This window comes from Hyaena hyaena, unplaced genomic scaffold (genome assembly GCF_003009895.1).
Source record: "Hyaena hyaena isolate Hyena2069 unplaced genomic scaffold, ASM300989v1 scaffold_121, whole genome shotgun sequence".
Lineage (NCBI taxonomy): Eukaryota > Metazoa > Chordata > Mammalia > Carnivora > Hyaenidae > Hyaena > Hyaena hyaena.
Window position 1 is genome coordinate 2,223,551 of NW_024080753.1, and position 21,250 is coordinate 2,244,800.

At 46.6% G+C, this 21,250-nt stretch overlaps 1 protein-coding gene across 3 annotated transcripts in view; it reads left to right on the forward strand.

Annotated features, from left to right (window-relative positions):
- Window positions 1-21,250, forward strand: part of SCN10A (sodium voltage-gated channel alpha subunit 10) — a 92,550-nt gene that overhangs the window by 36,541 nt on the left and 34,759 nt on the right. For all 3 annotated transcript variants that reach the window (XM_039237171.1, XM_039237172.1, XM_039237173.1), the window contains 3 exons: window positions 1,864-1,975; window positions 12,041-12,279; window positions 14,845-15,018. In XM_039237171.1, the coding sequence (XP_039093102.1) occupies window positions 1,864-1,975; window positions 12,041-12,279; window positions 14,845-15,018 (525 nt within the window). The remainder of the gene's footprint in view (window positions 1-1,863; window positions 1,976-12,040; window positions 12,280-14,844; window positions 15,019-21,250) is intronic.

The following is a 21,250-nucleotide window of genomic DNA, read 5'->3' on the forward strand; positions in this document are numbered from 1 at the left end:
AACAGACTTGTAAAGTGAGCAGGATGCGGCTCTACTGACTCGGAAAAGTCCTACAAGGTTTCCTTAGCTCCATCTCTGACTGGATGCCATGTCATCCCAGTAAGAAACAGATACCACTCGGGGCGCCTGGGGGGCTCAGTCGGTTCAGCGTCCGACTTCGGCTCAGGTCACGATCTCCCGGTTCGTGGGTTCGAGCCCCGCGTCGGGCTCTGTGCTGACAGCTCAGAGCCTAGTGCCTGTTTCAGAGTCTGTGTCTCCCTCTCTCTCTGACCCTCCCTGCTCACGCTGTCTCCTTCAGAAATAAATTTTAAAAAACATTAAAAATTTTTTTAAAAAAAGAAACAGATACCACTGCGACGGGCAGGTGGGCTCTGAACTAAGAAGGGACAGTGAGGCACTTAGAGGTGAGCAACGGTGGGTGGCTGCTCTGTGCTCACGCTGAAGAGCTGAGGAGAAGGACCAGGACCGGAGCCCGGCGAGAGCTGGGGGGTGGCACAGAACTTGCGACCCAAGTGGCAGACGCACCACAGCCCAGCAGGGAAGAAGCCCCTCTCCCTCCAGACCCGGGCTTTCCGTTTGTGCCCCCCGTTGGCCAGGCCTGACCAGGACAAGAGGGTACAGACCACCTCCCCCAGGCACAGAGCAGGGTAGAGAAGGTGGAGAGTGGGTCTCCAAGAGCCAACAAAGAGACATCAACTCAGAGCCCAAAAGTCAAAGCCAACCTGCAGGCCTCTCTTGGAGGGGCTTTAACGCTCTAGAAAACCCCTCACTCAGGAACTCCTCCCTAGATGACCACTTCCTAGGGATTCGGTCTTTGATTCATTTTAGTTAAGCTAGTCGGCTGGTGTAAGATTAACTCTTTAAGCCCTTCTGCGTCGCGTGGACGTGGATTTCAGTCACAGGGTTGCCAGTTACCAACTGAGTCACCTGTAACAAGCCCCTTAAGTTCTTCAAGCCTCCAGCTCTCCCATTAAAAAGGTTTCTAAATAGCTGAAGGGTTCAATGGAACCGTAAAGTGCCTGCACTGATACGCATTGGCTTGAAAATAACCAAAGCTGCTAGCGTCTCTTGTTGAGTCGTCATGGTGAAAATCTTCTGAACACTCTTCATATGTACTCAAGCGCTATCTCCCTGTGAACTTCGCCTCTGTGCTCATACCTGTTAAAATTGGATTCTGGATGTTAGTGCAGTGCCAGAATCAGCTGCTGTGGGCCCCGGACACCCCCATCTGGGGTAGTATGTGGCTAGAGTTAGGGTACTGAACCCAGACAGAACTTCCCGGGAGGGCCCGGGAAGGCTCAGAAGGATTGTGTCAAACAACTAACACCGGGGAATCAAGACACACAAATATGCCCTCAGAAAGAAAAGGACCGTGTGGAGTTGGGACTGAGTTGTATGCTGGGGAGAGAAATGGGCCCATCAGAAGGGAGGTCAAATAAGCCTGCTCTGGGAGAGGAATTCTGTGTGAGCACCACATGCACAGCCCAGACGGGGTCTGGGGCTGACCGCCTGACCGCTGCTCCTATCACTTCCCTTTAGTAGAAACCTCAGAGGCCCTGGAGGCAGCCCCGTTCCCACGCTGGTGCCCAGGGACTCTGTCCTCGGGCAGGAATTAGCAGGCCCTCAGGTGAGCCCAGGTCACAGCGTTAGCTACAAGCCTAAGCTCTGCTTGCACCCCCATATCTATGTCCTGGTCTCCATGCCTAAGCTCTTACCCCAAGTTCAAGAAGCAGCCCCATTTCCCAAAGCACAGCTGCAGAGGATCATAGCTTCACCAGGCAACTCAGCCACACGAGACGGGCCAGGAAGAGGCCGAGTGAGCCGTCTCTGCCACAAAAATCCTGACTGTTTGTGTCCCAGCAGGCATTTGATGCAGAACAGAAGAAGACTTTCTTGTCAGCAGAATACCTGAACGAACCTTTCCGAACCCAAAGGGCGATGAGTGTTGTCAGCATCATGACCTCTGTCCTTGAGGGTAAGTCCTGCTCTTTGGAACGTCCACAAACTGTGCTGTGATGAGTCTGCATTTGAGCAGCAGAGGGGACGCCCCAAACCTGTGTCAAATATGTCTCCCATCTGTGTCCCGGGACCCGACGTACGCCTCTTTTTTATGCCCTTGGTCCCGTCGCCCTTTATCAATGTGTTTTTCCTTGATGTGGATAATTTTTATAAAACAATAGAATCCAATGAGTTTGAGATGCTCTAGGCATCTCTTGTTTAAATGAGCCTCTTGAATGCTGAGAACACACTGAGGGCTGATGGGGGTGGGGGGGAGGGGAAAGGGGGGAGATGGGCATGGAGGGGGGCACTTGTGGGGATGAGCACTGGGTGTTATACGGAAACCAACTTGACAATAAACTGTTTAAAAAATAAATTAATTAATTAACGTCAGCCTGATATGTATTCATCAAACTAAATTTTAGAAAGTGGTCTGGCAGGCACCAGAGAATTTCAAGCTACCTCAGCTATGCAAGAGATGTTACAGTCCTTAATTTTCAAATATGGTGAAATTATCCTGTCATTTTTCATGGTTGTAACTCGGACGGTTAGAACTTTTCGTCTCAAGCCCACATTATGCTGAGCATTGGAAGATAATTTAAGTAAATTAATCAGTCAATTTAACTAAATTCTTGTTAATTCAGGGCTCGATCAATCAAATGGAAACCCACTCAGCCTCCTCAGGGATGTGTCTGAGTTCCAGATGCCTGCATCAGGCCAGGGGCTGGAGGAAGACCCTGGCACGGGGTCACGGTCAGCCGACACATGGGTTCCCAGAGCATGACTGCATCCTGTGTAACGCCTGGCTTCTTAGCCGGCCTTTATTTTGCCTCAGGGCGTGGAGAATTTGGTCTTCATCTTGTCCAGCTATGTACCTCCCCTAGACAAATTTAACAGGTCCTGGGCTGAAGGAGGGAGGGGGAGCTTAGAGCTGGTGTGTCCCTGAGAAAGGGCTCTATGTGCTCCCTCCCAGCCCAGGGCTGAATCCTCGCTGTGGGGGAGGGCATGGCGAAACCAAGAAGGAAACCAAAAAAAGATGTCTGAGGGATTTGAAAACAGAACCGATCTATGCCTTACTTTCTCGGTGAAGTGAGAGGTGGCAAGTCTTGGAAAAAGACCCAGATGCCCGACGTGGCCCAGAACTGTGCAGTAGAGCACAGGTGACCGGCCTGGGTAGAGAAGGCCGGAGGCAGCTTTGGAGGGTGCCCTCCAGCCTGCAGAGCAGGAAAGTAGCCAGGTGATGACCTTGCCCCACTTGAGGGCTATGGAAGGAGGTGAGCGAGAGGCGGGAACAGCCGTCTCTGTGGCTCTCCCACCAGAGACCACATGGGAACTATGATGACTCTAGTAAAATACACTTGGCAATGACCAAGGACCAGCTCGACACTCCGTCGATCCTGAGCTCCCCAGAACCCAGACACAACTTCAGATAGTGAAGTAGTAGCAGACGCTGAATTAACCAAAACAAGGTCCCCAGGTTGGGGACTGCGGTATATATTGAATTCAATTATGGGGGGAAAAACCCTCAAGTTACTTTTCTCGCACGCATGAATCTGTGTTTTGTGAAATGTATACACATTTCAGTAACAACAGTGTGTACATTTCTCTCATATTATTGATCCTCATTATTTAAAAACCATTTTTCATTGTAATCGTGTCTGTATACCTAACATTTTCTGTGGCTGCCTGGAATCTAACCATGCTATGCCCGTGATTTTTTTTGGCCAGGTGGGTTACTTGGATTCTTTTTCCTTTTTGCTTTTAGCCATCAGACAGTTAATGTTAAATACAAACAGCTTGCTTTTTCATTTATTCCCCAGAATTATCAAGCTTCCTCCGCCTCTCTTTTTTCCCCATTTATTTACTCTTCAACAAGCATTTGCCGAACACCTGCTATGTGTCTGGCATCACTCCGGTGCTGGGAATTCAGTGGTGAACAAGAAAGAAGCCTGCACACATGGAATCTGCGTTCTAGGGGGTGGGGTGTACAGATAAACACAGATATTCAGGTAGCGATAGTAAGCAGGAGACGGGGGAGGGGGGCTACACAGGGGCTGTTTCAGATAAGGGGGGGGGGGGCAGAAGGCCAGTCTCTCTGAGGAGACCAGAAATATCAATGAAGTCAGAGAAGCAGTCTTATGAGAATCTAGGGGACAGAGTTCCAAGATGATGAATGGCCCATGCGGTGTAGTGAGCAGGAATGAGACAGCAATGAGCCAAACAAATGTTCTAAACATGTCCCACTTCAGGCATGAACAAAAGAGGCGTCAGAGTCCATGAGAAGCAGCAGAGGCTAATAGTTAAGAGCACAGGCCCTGCAGCCTGACATCTGGCTTTGCCACTCTGGGGGAGCTGTGTGATTTTGGAGCTCCTTGAACTCCTCCGTGCTTCAGCGCCTAACCTGTAAAAGGGTGAATATGTATTGATCTTCTTGTGTTTTGTGAGGATTAAGTGGGTTAGCTAAGTAAAGTGCTTAGATCCATGACTGGCACTTAATAAATATTCAGCAGATGTGGGCTATTCTTTTTCTTTTTAAATACTTGTTTGTTTGTTTGTTTGTTTGTTGGGGGGGGAGAAGGGCAGAGAGGGAGGGAGAGAAAGAATCCCAAGCAGGCTCCTTGGGATCGAGCATTATGCAACGTGAGCTCGATCTCACAAACTGTGAGATCATGCCCTGAGCTGAAATCAAGAGTCAGATGCTTACCCGACTGAGCCCCCCAGGCGCCCCAGATGTTGGCTATTCTTATTTACTCCGTTGTAAATGAGGGCAGAGATATGTCTGTTTTGCTCACAGCTGGATTTCCTGCACCTGAAAGAACCGTGCGTGGCATGTAGTAGGCACTCAACAAACAGTTGGTGGTGGATGAGAGGATGTACAAAGGTGACATTTGCAGGTGGTGCTAATTACAGTGACCTGAACTGATAAACAGGAAGAGAATAAGAAATGGTTAGATATCTCGAGGTAGGACAGACTTCCCCTCAAGAAAGATGCCGTGAGAATAGACGGAAAAGCAGGAAACACACTGACGTTTTTAAGAGAATCTGGGTACGGACAACCTCAGATTAGGGCAAAGAGGTCAAAGTTGCTTGAGTGTAGGGCGGGTGACCTGTGATCTTCTCTGGTCTGATGTTATAACCACCACACTCACGGGATACAGGAGTGCGTGGCACTGTCGGGGGCTGTGATGGGGTGTACAGAGGTCACCTCTCTGGGCGTGATCGTGCCTGGGAAAGTCTGGCCCAAACCAATGAGAGCTTGGCAGTGCCCTGAGCTCAGGGCACATGAGCCATCTTTGCTTGACACGCAACCAAGGACTTGACAGTCATCCAGAGCAGAAGGCCAGAAGCACACAGCGTGGGCACAAGGCAGTCTCCTGTGCCCTCGTGCTGAGTGGGAGAGACGGACATGAGTGTCGTGACGGAGAAGTGCAGGATGCTAAAGGAAATATGGTAAGTTTAGCCTGGGGTTAGGGAATATTCCAAACAAAAAGGACAGCAAAATCTCTGAGGCAGAAGACAGAAGACAGCATAACATTTGAAGAAATGAAAAAGCCTGGTGTGGCAGGGACGCAGAGAGCAAGGAGAGGGGCTCAAAATAAGGCTCGAGAGACGGCCTGGGGCCAGGCCCGCGGGGTCTCCTACACCAGACTACGGATTTTGGACTTCATCCTAAAAGCAGCGAGGTGCCGTTAAAGGATCGGAGGCAAGGGAGCTACATTTGCATTTTGTAAAGGTTACTCTGAATACGTGCAGAGAACGGAATTCAGAGGGGAGACTGTTGGCAAGGAAACCAGCGGGGAGGAAACCAGCGGGGAGATGGCAGTGCCTGGACTCGGGTGGTGACAGTGGGGTGATAGGAAACGGGAGGGCTGAAGAGCTAGTGACGTAGGATTCGGGACTTGGTTCTCACGGGTCTGGCATAAGCAACTTACTGGTGCAAGAACTCATAAGGGGAACATGTTAGGGGGGTTCACTGGGGAAAGATGAGAGGAAAGATCACCAGTTGAGTCTGGGATTGAGTGGGTTTCGGATGCCCTTGGGCTTTAGTCACATGGACATCCAGGTAGGGATTTCCGGTAAGAAGTCAGATTTACAATACATGGGCCTAGAACTTAGAAGATGAGGGTGACCTAGAGATACATATTTTAAAGCCGTTTGAACGTAGATAGTAATTTTGGGAAGGCGCAAGTGGAGTAGATGACACTGAGGGGCCTGAGGAAGAAGAGAAGACCTGGACAGAGCTCTAAAGATACTGTAATGTTTGGTGATTGAGCAGAAGGCACAGAGCCGGCCCTGGAGGCTGAGAAGGAGTGCCACCAAATAGGAGAAGACCCAGAAGCACACAACACAGGCCCAAGCGTCTGAATTCCTTCAGGAAGAGCAGAACGGTCAAATAAGGCAACGCTGTAGAAAGACCAAGTAAGATCAAGCCCAAAAAGAGGGGCGCCTGGGCGGCTCCGTCGGTTGAGCGTCCGACTTCGGCTCAGGTCAGGATCTCTGGTTCGTGGGTTCGAGCCCCGCGTCGGGCTCTGTGCTGACAGCTCAGGGCCTGGAGCTGCTTTGGATTCTGTATCTCCCTCTCTCTCTGCCCCTCCCCTGTTCATGCTGTCTCTCTCTCTCTCTCTCTCAGGAACATTAAAAAAAAAAAAAGAATCCAGGGCTTTAGTCACATGGATGCTTTTGGTGATCTGAGCAAAAGAGGGCTGGCAGAGTAGGGAGGAGGGTGAAGAGCGGGGGTGCCGCCAGGGTGTAGGTAGCTTTGAAGGAAGATTTTGTTGTGGTTGTTTCTTGCGTGGAAGCTTTTAAAAGCATATTTGCAGCAACGCGGTTCGAACTCGAGGGTGTTATGCTAAGTGGAATAAGTCAGGCAGAGAAAGACAGGTATCATATGTTTTCACTCATGTGGATCTTGAGAAACTTATCAGAGGACCATGGGGCAGGGGAAGGGGAAAAAGTAGTTAGGGAGAGGGAGGGAGGCAAACCATAAAAGACTCTTAAATACAGCGAACAAACTGAGGGCTGATGGGGGTGGGGGAGGGGGGAAGGGGGGTGATGGGCACTGAGGAGGGCACTTGTGGGGATGAGCACTGGGGGTTGTGTGGAAGCCAACCTGGCAATAAATTATATTTTAAAAATAAAAATAAAATAAAGTCCATTTTGACCTAAAAAAAAAAATAAAAATAAATAAAAGCATATTTACATGCTAAAAGGCAGGATCCATAAGAACGGGAAAGATTGGAGATAAAGGAAAGAGAGAGAACATTCCATCAATTCCTGAAGTGACAGGAGGGGATGCATAAGTGGAGACTGTTCATGGGAGGAGGGACATCTCTTTAACTGTAACAGAAGGAGAGAAAGACGTTCTTTCTGGATTCTCTTTGTGCAGGAGGTTCTTCTAGGGCAAAGAGCTGTGCTCATGTTCCAAGCTTGCAAGCGCAGATTCTCTGAGGCTCTATATCTCCCCAGACAACCGAGGTCAGCGATATTCAGACGATTTACAAGGCTGGGCGTTTTCCTGTCCTGTTTTTCAACTAGAAATGGTTGATCTTGCCCCTGGGGTGTGCCCCCTGCGTTAGAAAACCATGCTTTGCCAGTTTACATATCTGTCATTTACAGTGACCTTTCAGAACATTCTCCTGACTGACTGACCTGTGCAGGATTTGATAGCCTATGCACATAACTTATGATTTGAGCGTACATAGGTTTCTGACTTTCATCAAAAATAGAGCTTGCATGTCTATTTCTGAGTTTCCTTGATGCCTTTAGTGGTTTCTGGAAGTAGACGGGCAGCACATTCTTTTCTTTCCTTTTTTAAAATTTTCATCTGTTAAGATGCCTTCCAGCTTTTGAGATATGATTGACAAAATTGTAAGATATTTAAAGTGTACATTGTGATGATTTGATACGTGTATGTGTTGTTAAAGGATTTCCCTAACTGGTTTATGACCACATCCCTCACAACTCACAAGTTCATCTTTTTTTTTGAGATTCCCCATAGATACATGATACCGTGTAGTATCTTTCTCTCTGACTTATTTCACTTGGCATAATGCCCTCAAGTTTGAGGGCAGACACCAAGATTTCCTTCTTTCGAATGGCTGAATAATATTCCAATGCATGGGCGGGAGTGTGGGGGTGTTAGTGTGTTTCACATCTTCCTTATCCATTCGTTTATTGGCGGACATTTAGATTGTTTCCATATCTTAGCTATTGTGAGTAGCGCAGCAATAAACATCAGACTGCAGATGTCTCTGAGATAGTAGCTTCATTTCCTTTGACTATACACCCAGATGTGGGACTCCTGGATCATGTGGTAGTTCTATTTGTAATGTTTTGAGGAATCTCCAGACTGTTTTCCAGAGTGCCTGCACCAATTTACATCCCCCCCCCAGCAGTGCACAGGATTCCCTTTTCTCAATATCCTCACCCACACTTACTGTCTCTTGTCTTTGATGATAGCCATTCTAACAGGTGTGAGATGATATTTCATTGCATTTCCCTGATGATTTGTGATGTGAATATCTTTTCACGTACCTGTTGGCCATTTACACGTCTTCTTTGGGAAAAGGTCTATTCAGTTCCTCTGCCCATTTTAAAATCAGATTATTTGTTTTTTTGCTACCAATTTGCAGGAATTATTTACATATTTTGGATATTAACTCCTTATAAGATACATGATTTGCAAATATTCTTTCATTAAGTTGCCTTTTCCTTTTGTTGATGGTTTCCTTTGCTGTGCAGAAGCTTTTTAGTTTGATGTATTCCATGTGTTTATTTTTGCTTTCGTTGACTTTGATTTTGGTATCAAATCCAAAAAATCACTGCCAACAATTTGCATTTCTATTTCTCAGTCTCCTTGATGCTTTTGTTGATTTCTGGAAGTAGAAGGGGCAGCATATTCCTTACTTCATTGCTTTAAATAAAATCTCTCTATCAAATTTTTATTTAGAACGCTATTGTTTGAATAAGCAACATGTTATATAGAATTTAAAAGATACCAAAGGGCACATTAAAAAAAGGAAATATTTGTCTGTCCCCCCAACTCTCTTCTCCGGAAACAATGTCCAAACCAGTTGTTTTGTGTTTCCCTCCTGAAATTATGTAGTATGTTCAATAAAAAATATATAGTCTTTTTTTTCTCTCCCTTGCAAATGGTAGCATACCACATATCCTATTCTGTGCCATAATGTTTTTTCGATGAATCTATTTTGAAAATCATCCTACATTGTATCCTTACACTTTGCAATAAATGTTAGTATTTACACTGTATAGATGGTTCTATAATTTGGCTAATCATTCCCTTCTTGATGGGAAGTAAATTCTTCAGTCACTACATCACTTTCCACATGTACTACAGGTTAAATGCCTTGAAGTGAAATCACTTTGTCATAGGGAAAAAGGCATTTTCGGGCACTTATCGAAAGATAATGGGTGCTCTATGTAAATATATCAACTCTTACCCACCCAAGCAATGGATGATACTGCCTGTCAGTGCACACCCTCCCAAACACAACTATCAAACTATCTTTATCTCTGCAAATCAGATCCATGAAAAGATGTCTTAGTATAGCTTTATCTTACATTTCTCTCATTTTGCGTGTCATTGGACATCTTTTTGAATATTTATAAACCATTCGAATTTTCTCTTTAGAAATTGCCTAATCATTTTTCTGCTAGGTTGGTCTTTTTTTTCATTAATGTTTAAGAGTTCTTACATATTAATGAAATGAGCATTTTGTCTACGACATGAGCCACAATTATTTTTCTCAGTCATTTTTTCACTTTATTTGACAAAATGTTTTAAAGATCTTAAAGACTTTTAAATATTATAAGTCATTACAACTGTGTGATATTGAAAAAATAGTTTGATCTACGTAAGAGAAATGGACATGTGCATATAAAGACATACGGATACATGGAGATAACTTGTGATCAAAATGAAACTTCAAATCCTTTCAAAAGTGAGATATTATGCAACAAACAGTGGTGATATAAATAACAAGATGTTGGGAAAAATAAACTGGATCAATATCTCCTTACTCAAAATAAACTCCAAATGCACCAAAATTTTAAAGGAGAGGTAAAACTACAGAAGAACTAGAAAGAGATGGGAATAGGAATTTTTCACATCTTGTGATGAAAATGGGTTCTTTGCAAGTCACAGATGCAAGAAAACATAAAGAACAATGTGGACAAATGTGACTACATATAAATTTCGTATCTACCTACAGGAAAATAAAACCGCAAAATGTGGGAAGATACATTTATTTCTATGGATTCATTTCTTTTGAAATAATACGTACAACCAAAAGTTCAAGTGCTGCAAGTGCACATTTAGTGGGAAACGTGTATTTCGCAGTAAAGGGCCTTCCTGCCCCCAGTACCCCCGTCTTTCAGTGTGCTCCTCTAGTTTCTCTGACAGCCTTCACGCCGTATTCTACGCACGCACACACGTGCACGCACACACGTATATAAGGTTGTGTTTTTTTACATCTCTATAAATAAGTCTGCCTCATCTTTCTTCTTAATGGACTTTATCAATGGTTTCTGTTATTACTATTATTATTGTTATTATTATTATATAAGCAATGGACGTCATCTTTCCTTGCCTTGCGGGCTGGTATATCTGCAGAATGCATATCTTACAGGTAATTTTATAGATAGATCTAAAGCTATGCGGTTGCTTTCTGTAGAAGTGGCTCCAGATGCACATGTACGTGGAGATTTAATGGAAGCAGCTAAAAATGAGCATGGTGCTTAGGGAAAAAATCAGTAACTCAACATACAATCTGGGGGAGATCATATACCGATGGTGTTTTAGGGCCATGAGGCTCAATGAGATTACCTAGAGAGGGGGGGGAAAAGAAATATCAGGGAGAAAATGCTTGAGATCTCCCTCATTCAGAGGGAAGAAGATGAAAGACACGACCTGAAATTAAGAAGAAGCAGTCACTGATATGGGAGAAAACCCAAGAGATAATGATGTCCTGGAAGTAGACAAGGGAATTCAGGGACAGTGTTATAACTTCTGTCAAATGCTGTGAGAGGCAGAGCAAGGGGTAATTGGGAAATGATCACTTAAATGGGGACGAGGTAAAAGCCTGATTCCAGGGGTCAGGTAGGTAACAGGAAGTGAGAAAATAGGGAAAATTCAGTGTAGAAAACTCTTACAAGGAATTTTGCTGCTGAGGAGTCAGTAGTTGAAGGATAGCATGTGGTCCACGGAGATCTTTTAAAAAGTGGACCTACACTTAAAGCATGCTCACATGCTGATGGGAATAGTCCAGAGGGGAGGGAGAGGGGGGACACAAGCCTTGGCCAGGTGCACAGGCAGGAGTAGAGCGAGCTGTGTGCCGGGGGGGTGGTGCAGAACATGAGGGGGGTGGACTTGTGGATTCCTTGGAGACTCAGTGAGAGGAAGAAGAGGAGGTTCTTTTATGAGTGATTCTATGCTCTGAGGGAAGTCAAAGGGAGCTGGTCAGGAGAAAGCGAGGCATGGATGGGGGGTTGGAGGAGAGAGGGAAGGTGAGAAATGCTGGTCTGCACAACTGAAGGAGGGGCCCGAAACGGAGAAACGTGGCAGGATTTCTTACCACGACCGGCTGGGACTCACGACTCCCTGGTGGGGCCGGTCAGCACGGTTGTGTAGTTTTCCTAACCCGGTTCGCCTGGCTGGCGCCGGGGCAGGGAAGTCTGCCTGTTGAGGGGAGGCGAGGAGGGGAGAAGGACAAGGGAGCCAAGGGTGTCTGCAAAGGGGCACACAGCGGGGGCACATGAAGTCTAAGCTGGGAGCATTAAGAACTAAGAGCGTGACAGCGGCAACGGGCAGTTAAAAAGTCCGCGCTTCGGGGGACTGAGTGGGGACAGAGACTGGACCACGCTCGCTGCACTGAAGGAGCTCAGAAAGTGGGAAACGGTCACCAGAGCGAGCTGCTGGGGTGGGGAATGCAAGTGGTAGCTATTAGCAATGACAAGGTGCCCGGGGGTGGGGTCTGAGGAGACACAGGACTGACGACCGGCACTGACCACAACTGTGATACAGAGTTCGAGGAGTCTGAACGGAGGTGCCCGCCCTGCTTGGTCAGCTTGGCTAAGAAGTACCTGATCTGGGAGTGCTGCCCCACGTGGGTGAAGCTCAAGACGCTTCTCTTCGGGATAGTGACAGACCCCTTCACGGAGCTCACCATCACCCTGTGCATCGTGGTGAACACGCTCTTCATGGCCATGGAGCATCACCGCATGAGCCCCGACTTCGAGGCCATGCTCCAGATAGGCAACATCGTGAGTGCTGTGGTGGCAGGGGGCTCGGGTGGGGTGGGCGCATGCCCTCAGCCGCTGCAGTGTTGGTCTCGCTAGCAGAGGGGCAGTGCTGGAGACGTGTGGGCAGGAAATCGAGTCTGGAGGGCCAGGCCGAGCCGGTGGGAATTGCACTGGGACAAACCAGTGCAGGGAGATGGACCCAGAGTCCTGCCCAAGGGGAACTGGCTCCCTCTTTATAGGACTCAGGTCAGGCTCTTGAATTCTCTGGATCTCAGCTGCCTCCACCTTGAAATGAGGATAAATGTCACTTTCCCATCTAAAGACAGTCTGTGGAATTGCAAGATTCCCTCATAGTTTTGTTGCTTTTATGACTGCAAATCACAGTGGTGGTAGTTTTTCCGTTGATGCCATTGAAGGGCAGACAGTCGGAGGGGCTGGGAAGGCAGTGAAAGGGAGGGGACACGGAAGCACCAGGGAGCCAGAGCTTTTCTTTTGTATCTGGTTTAGACAGGACACTACTTTGAATGGTCCTCCATTATTATTCCCTTTTGGTATTATTTGCTTCTAACAAGATACAGCACATACTGGACTTGTTACATGATAAGCAGAAGCTGGGAAGGTCAGGGTCCCGCCTCCGTGTCCACTGCAGCGTCCACCCCCCTGGAAATGCCAACTGGGTCCACCAGGACCATCCAGCTCTTCCGACTCCTTGTAGGCTGCAGACTTAAACAGAAAGAGGGGTCTCAGGGGCAGTGTGATGACTCTTCCCTAGAGCCCTCCCTTCCCCCAGAGTCCCCGGAAGTCTCCAGCAGGTTCTGGGACACTGCGGCTCCCGCGTGCCTTATGTTTTGGCAGCACCTGGGCTGAGAAGACACATTCTTTTATTTTTATTATTTTTTAATGTTTATTTATTTCTGAGAGAGAGAGAGAGACAGCGTGAGTGGGGGAGGGTCAGAGAGAGCGGGAGACACAGAATCGGAAGCAGCTCCAGGCTCTGAGCTGTCAGCACAGCGCCCCGTGCGGGGCTCGAACCCACGAACAGTGAGACCAGACCTGAGCTGGAGTTGGATGCTCAACCCACTGAGCCCCCCAGGCGCCCCGAGAGGCCACATTCTATTCAAAGTTGACATGAAGAGGGGAAGTGGAAAGAGGAGGAAGAGTCTATTTCCAAGAAGTCAGCACAGACCACGGAGGGTCTCACGGAAGAGATCTCTGGGCCCACACCCTCACTTTAGAGCTGAGAAGTTGAGACGAGAGAGAAAAAAGGCCTTTATGGCTGGGCCGGAGCAGGGCGCCACGCTTCAAAGGCAGCAAGAAGGGCAGGCAGCGTTTGGTGCCTCGTAAGCGTGATATCCACCACACAACCGTGCTATGAGGCTCTCGCCACCCTCACGGCCCCAGAGAGGGCACGGAGACTAAGAGAGGTTAAGCATCCTGCCCAACATGGCACAGCCAGTGACAGTGGAGCCAACTGACCCAGGACTCAGGTCTCCGTAGGACCCAGGACCTCAGCCCCACCCCGGCCACGCCTCACTTGCCCACAAGTGATACCCAGGGCATGCTCTCTGAATTATACAGTTGCGGTCTGTGGTATTAGGCAGGTCACTTGCCAACCCAGGCTGGCGAAAGGCTTTGCTGAGAGCAAATGAGAGACTGGCACCTGACCCTCTTCCTGACCCGTCTCCCTTCCGCTGCTGGTCCTATGACCTGAGCCTGGGCCTGACCTCTCTCAGTGTCAGAATCCTCTCCTGTTGAAGACAACTAAAGACACTCAGAACTGAAAGAATCTTAGATAATGTCTTCTTCTTCTAGTCCAACAGCTATTATTTATTAATGCGTTATATTGGCCAGGACCTTTGCTAAGAACTGCATATGCATTATCACATTTTATGCCCATTACACAGATGAGGAAATAGAGGTACAGAGAGGGTGCATTACTTGTGCAGGCTTTTATAAGCTAGAACACGGCCAAATTGAACTTTTTTTTCAATGTTTATTTCTATTTGAGAGAGACACAGAGACAGAGACGAGCCAGGGAGGGGCAGGAAGAGAGGGAGACACAGAATCCGAAGCAGGCTCCAGGCTCTGAGCTGTCAGCACAGAGCCTAAAGTGGGGCTCGAACCCACAAACCGTGAGATCATGACCTGAGCTGAAGTCGGACGCTTGAACGACTGAGCCGCCCTGGCGCCCTTGAATTGAACTTTTATCTAGGTCTACGTTGCCCCGCAAGCCAAGCTTGTAGACAGCTCACCCAGACTGACGTCTCATTTAGACAGTTATGCAATAATTATTATCCAAACGATCACCCACCTCTGCTTCCATTCCTGTGGAAACACTGAGCCTGGTTCTAATGCGTCCCCCAAGCACATTCCACGGAGGGTCTTACTGGCCCGGAGGTTACTCTGTGCTGCCGCTAAGTGTTCCCACCCCAGTCCCTCAAGAGCCCGCAGATGATAGAGAAACCGAATGAAAACAAGGCAAAAGACTTTGCTGCTTCAGTTTTAAACCAGACGTTTGCCTGTTGCCCTGTTTGCCATGATGCCCTGACCCCACAGACCCTGATGGACCCTTGTTTCCAACCACAGGTCTTTACTGTGTTCTTCACTGCTGAAATGGTCTTCAAAATCATTGCCTTCAACCCCTACTATTACTTCCAGAAGAGATGGAACATCTTTGACTGCATCATCGTCACCGTGAGCCTGATGGAGCTGGGCGCGGCCAAGAAGGGCAGCCTGTCGGTGCTGCGGACCTTCCGTCTGGTACGTTCTCTCCCAGCACCCTGGGGACGCTCCCCGCACTGAGGGAGCCACAGCCCTGGGAATGGACACTGTCCTTTGGGGGACCCAGCAGCCAGCAAACTTTCTCTGTCCTGTGCCTGGGGGCGGGGAGGCCGGGCATGGCTCCAAGGGGCTGGAGACTTGGTCCTTTCTACTTACTCAAAGTAGGGGTGTGCCCTCTCCTCTGCGGGCCTGGGCACCCTCGTCTGCGCCCCCCTGTTCGCTTACCAGACAACAATATTTATTATCGATGTTTATAACATCAATATTTATCAATATTAAACGATATTTATTATTAACCTCTTCGCACACCCCCCACCCCCGTTCTCTTATCAAATAACAATCACAATGGTAATCATAGCAGCCACTGTTTCGTGAGCACTGACAATGTGTCAGGCACACTGCTCACCCCTGACGTGACATGGCGTGGCTTATTAGCCGGGGCTAGCCACCGTCCTCGGCATTCGCTCCATGCCTGCGGGGTCCAGCGTCCAGCTCCGGAGAGAGAGGACAGAGTGAAGGAGACATGCCTAGCAATCTCACCGAGCCCACTTGTACCCAGAAAGTCTGCTTGGGGCCCCAGCGGGGGAGCCAGCACACCGGCGCTGAGCTCCCGGACCTGATTCACCTGTAGTGGGGAGGCAAACTCAGAGGCCTGCAGGAGCCAAGCAGGCGATGACATAAAGCTGGCCAAGGAAGAGATCCTGGTGCCGGACATTTGTCCCGTGTAGGCAGTAGGCAGACCCAGCCCCAGAGCACAACTCCAGGGAGGGGCATTTACATACGACTCGGGATGACGTAAGCCAAGGAGGTGGCCCTATCTGTTATTGTCAGAGTTTGCCATTTTTCACGAGAAACCAGAAATCCAGATTTTAATACTGGCTACTCATCCAATTTTTTAAAGAGCATTCTAAAGGCCGAACCTCTGGAAACCCAAGCTTGTGCTATGTGCCTCCAGTCAAGGACATCTGCTTGAAGTGATATATCTTGCTGTCCTGATGGAGAGAAGGGCACGGTGGGCCTCCAGGCCCTTTACCCATAACCTGAAAACCTGAGAAGGTAGGAATTAAAACACATTTTTAGAAGGACAGATTTCTCTACATATCTAGAAAACGGTATCAAGAGACAGGCACCTAAGTTAATGGCCAATGGGGGACACCCATGCACAAACATTGAGAGAAGAAGATTCCATACTCGCTATCCCCTGAAAGGGCCGCAAGTTAGTTTCCTAATAAAATAGGACCATTTTTGGTACCCTTGGGGAAATACAAGCTTAGTGGGTTTTTTAATTTTTTTTTAATGTTTATATTTTGAGAGAGCGAGACAGAGTGCAAGTTGGGGGAGGGACATAGAGGGAGAGAGGGAGACACAGAATCCGAAGCAGACGCCAGGCCCTGAGCTGTCAGCACAGAGTCTGACGTGGGGCTCGAACTCACTAGCCGTGAGATCATGACCTGAGCCGAAGCCGGACGCTCAGTTGACCGAGCCCCCCAGGCGCCCCACAAGCTCAGTGTTTTAAAGTCTACATGCTTCTTTAGCTCTGATTCTGCGAAGCCTCTATTCTCAGACAGCCGCAAATAGGCAAGTTTCCTCCACAGCCAGGGCCTACGGAATTCTCCAGGCGCCTGCCCCTCGGCCCCCACCTCCCTGCCCCTGATGTGCTGCTCACCCGCCGTTCCCTACCTACAGCCAGCACCCCCGTGCTTTGCTGGGGGCCCCTCCGCCGTCTCCCCACTTCTCATCACCTGGCCTAGAGACCATGGTCCGTTAGGACTGTTACGCCCTCGAAACAAATCCAACCCCCTTTTGCCCCTTGCGCTTCACATTTTTGTCTTTGGCAAAATCCCGCCAAACACTGAGGTTAAAGCCAAACCTCCCCTCTGCCGTGCCTACACCCGAGCTGGGGACATTACCCCAAAACCTCACACCGCCCAGACCGCCCAGAGCTCTTACACAGGCTTTAGTTCTTAGAACAGTTAGAGTTTTCAGAAGCACAGAGCGGGCGGTACACACAGCTGCACACACTCCCGCCGGCCGGCCGCGCACACGCGGGCACACCCTTCTCCTACCGTTACCATCGTGCTGGGCGAAGCGCATCGCTTACGAGGGACTGCTCCGTGTCCCCCGTTGCTCTGAGAACGACATCCAGGGCCTTGTGCCGGCCTCCAAAGTGTGGCAGAGCCTTCCTGCCTCTGGGCCTGTGCACACTCCTTCCCTTGAGCCGGAGCGCTCTTCGCCTGTCTTTACTTAGACCATTCATTCTCAGCCCACGCCTCACCTCCTCAGAGAGGCCCTCCCCAGCCACATTCCCTAGAGTTGGCGTCTGCCAGCAGATTCACCCGTTTTACCCGGGTTATTCGTGACACAAAACCCAGGGTTTCCTTGCCTGCCGTTCTATCCCAAGGCCCAGCACATAGTAGGAACTCAGTAAACACTTGATTGAAGGCAGGAAGGAAAGAAAGGAGGGGGAAAAGCAAAGAAGGAAGAAATGAAGATGCCATGTCTTCTTTCTTGCCTTTTGCTCCCTCTCAGAGCAGCACTGCCTCCTCTCCCGTCATTCAAATCCTTGCTGCATTAATCACTGCTCTGTCTTTGTACCAACCACGTGTCCTAATTACCGCAGTTGCCTTGAGAGTATCTGTGTCCATAACGCAAGTCACCCGCCTCGTTTCCTGTCTTTTCTTTTTTTATTTGAAATATTTTTAATGTTTTATTTATTTCTGAGAGAGAGAGAGAGACAGCGTGAGCAGGGGAGGGTCAGAGAGAGAGGGAGACACAGAGTCTGAAGCAGCTCCAGGCTCAGAGCTGTCAGCACAGAGCCCGACGCGGGGCTCGAACCCACGAACTGTGAGATCAGGACCTGAGCCGAAGTCAGACACTCAACCGATTGAGCCCCCCGGGCGCCCCTCGTTTCCTTTCTTTAAGAATGTGTCGGCCCCTGAACCTCCATATTCATTTTAGAATCAACTTGCCAAGTGACATCCCCATGCGCACACGAGCCTGTTGGCCTTTCTACCGGGACTGTAATAATTTATGTATCAGTTTGGGAAGAAATGCAACCTTTACATTATGAAGTCTTCTGACTTATGAAAACAGCACACTTCCCATTTTTTAAAGCTTTCAGCAGTTGTATAATCTCTCCATAGAGTTTTATAATTTTTTCCATAAGGAATTCTCTCCGTCTTTTGTTAGATTTATTCCTAGCTCATTATGCTATTCTAAATGAAATCTCTTTCTAAATGTATTCTTCCAGGTTGTTGCTCTGTTGGCTTTTTTTTTTTTTTTTTGGATATTTAGTATTTTTGCATCCAGACAATTCTTATTAATTCTGATTTATCTATATAATCCCTTAAAATGTTTACCACAATCATGTCATATGCAAATAAGGAGTTTTCTTTCTTTTTTTTCCTAATCATTACACCATTTGGTTCTTTTTACTACACTATTGTGCGAATCAGGACATCCAGTAAGCTGTTGAAAAGAAGTGTTAATAGCAGACATCCTTGCTGGTTTTTTGATTTCAAAGGGAGTGCTTTCAATATTTCCCGAAGTCTAATATTTGTTTCTTGAAAGATAAAAAGACAACTTTACCAGTTTAGGAAGTTTCCTTTGTTCAGAGTACCCATCATGAAGGGATGTTTAATTTTATCAGACAATTATTCTGCATGTTTTAAGATAATCAAGTGATTTTTGTCCTTAAATGTGTTAAAGTGGTGAATTATATTAATTGATTTTCTACTGTTAAATCAACTTTGCCTTTCTGGGGTAAACCCGACTTGATTGTGATACGTTTTTTAAATACATTGGAAGATCCAGTTTGTTAATAGTTTGCTTAAAATTTGAGTCCATATTGATGAGTAATACTTGGCCTGTAATTTTCCTCCCTACATTCCTTTGCTGGGTTTTAGCATCTGGGTATCAAGGTTGTGCTGATTCTAATAAAAAGAGGTGAGAAATGGTCCTCTTCCTCCACACCCAATCTTTGGGTTAGATTGGAATTATTTATTCCTTATAGAGTGGGTAGGATTCACCAATGAGGCCGTCTGCGGTCGAGATTTTTCATTACTGACTGAATTTTCTTATTGGCTCTGGGACTAGTCAGGTTTTCTGTTTCTCAAATTGGTTTTTGATAAGTTATATTTTTCTAAAAATTTCCCTTATCTGAATTTTCAAATTTTCTTGGCATAAAGTCATGAATGCTATGCCGTTATATTTTAAGAATCTATATCACCTGTACTTGTGTTACCTTTTTCTTTCTTTAAAAATGGTAAAATACTACAAATTGTGCTTTCTCTCATCTTATTAGCCTTGCCAAAGGTCATCAATTTAGCCTTTCCGAAGAACCAACTTTTAGCTTGTCGATCTCCTCTTCTTCAATGGTGTTTTCTCTTTCAAGGAATCCTGCATCTTATCTTGACTGCATCCTCTGTCCTACATATTTTACACTTTTCTAACTTCTTAAGATGGAATTTTCAACCTATTTTCCTTTCCAATATATTCGTCGAAGACTTCATTTCCTTCTAAGAACTGCCTTATTATGTAGAACTTTCCTTATTGTTGGCTTCTAAATACTTTCTAATTTCAAGTTTGATTCATTCTTTGACTCAAAAGTTAATTAGAAGCTCAGTTCTTAATTTCTGGTTATCTCTATGCCATCGAGTTCTAGCTTAATTCTATTATAGCCAGAGAATATATGCTCCACGTTTAACGCTTTGACATTTACTGTAATTTTCTTTTGGCCCACCGTGTTGAAAATGTCCCTTATTTGCGTGAAAAGGTGTCTTCTGCAGCCATAGGGTATAAGACTCTGCATATATCCATGGGGTAGAGAAAGTTCATTGTGTGGTCCAAATATTCTGAATCCCTGCTTATTTTTATCTGCCTGTTCTAGCAATTACTGAGATGGTAGTGTATAAAAATATCTCCCACTATGATTATGGCGTGGTCTGTTTCTCCTTATGGTTCCGTCTTGAGGCTGTGTTATTAACTGCATACATATTTTAAGTTGTTATATCTTCCCTGTAAAGTGAAACTTTCATCAGTAAGACTTGACCTTCTTTCTCCCTCCAAGTGTTTTTGGCCTTAAAAAAAAATCTCTTCTGCCTCACATTAATTAACTAACCCTATTTTCTTTTGGTTTAGAATTTGAAAGATGTATCTATACCCACCCTTTTACTTTCAACTTTTGTATGTCTTTAGGGTTTTTATATGTATCTTATAAATAGCACACAGTCAGATTTTAGATTCTTACTTAGTTCTGGCAATCCAATCTTTATCTTTTAACCAAAACATTTAGCCCACTTACTTTGTTGTGAATACTGATGTGTTTGGATTTGTGTCTATAGTTATATTTTGTGTTTTCTATTTGCTTCATCTGTCCTAGTATTTTGTTTTCTCTCTCTCTCTCTCCCTCAATTCTTGATTTATTTTGAACCATTTTTATTTCCTGTTCCATTTTCCCCCTTTGTTGGTTTGGAAACTACTCTGTTTTTATTCTTCAAGCGGTTATCTTAGAAATTACTTAATTAAAGTCAAAAGTTAGCTGAAACCTTTACTTTCCAAGGTCGCTTTCCACTCCAGTAACCCCTTCCCAACTTCCCACTGTGTTCAGCATTTTCATTTTATCTTGTGTTTAAAAAGCGATATGACTTAATCAGTAATAAGGAATTCCCAACTTACTATGAGGTAAGTATTTTATTTTTATCTTGTTTAAAAAAGTTATGTAACTTACTCGATGATAAAATCAATGATTGTGGCAACAATCCCCAAAACTCCATAGCTTAACCCAGTAAAGGTTTATTCCTCACTCGTGTCATAGTCTGAGGCAAGCCAGCCAGCTCTAGGTAGAACTTCTTTAAGAAGTGATGTTCCTGGGGCCCCTGAGTGCCTTTGTCCGGGAAGCATCTGACTCATGATTTTGGCTCAGGTCTCCCGGTTCCTTAGTTCAACCTCCTGAGTTCGAGTTCAAGCCCTGACAGTGCAGAGCCTGCTTGGGATTCTCTGTCTCCCTCTCTCTCTGACCCTCCCCTGCTCACTTGCACACACTCTCTCTCTCTCTCTCTCTAAAAAAAAAAATAATAAGTAAACAACAAAAAAATTTACGAAGTGATGTTGCCACATCCGAGGAAAGTCTGTACGTCTTCAGAGCTTGCCTCCTGCTCATGGAAAGATGGCCGACGCTTGTTTTCAGCTTTAAACAGTCAAAGGCTTTTTC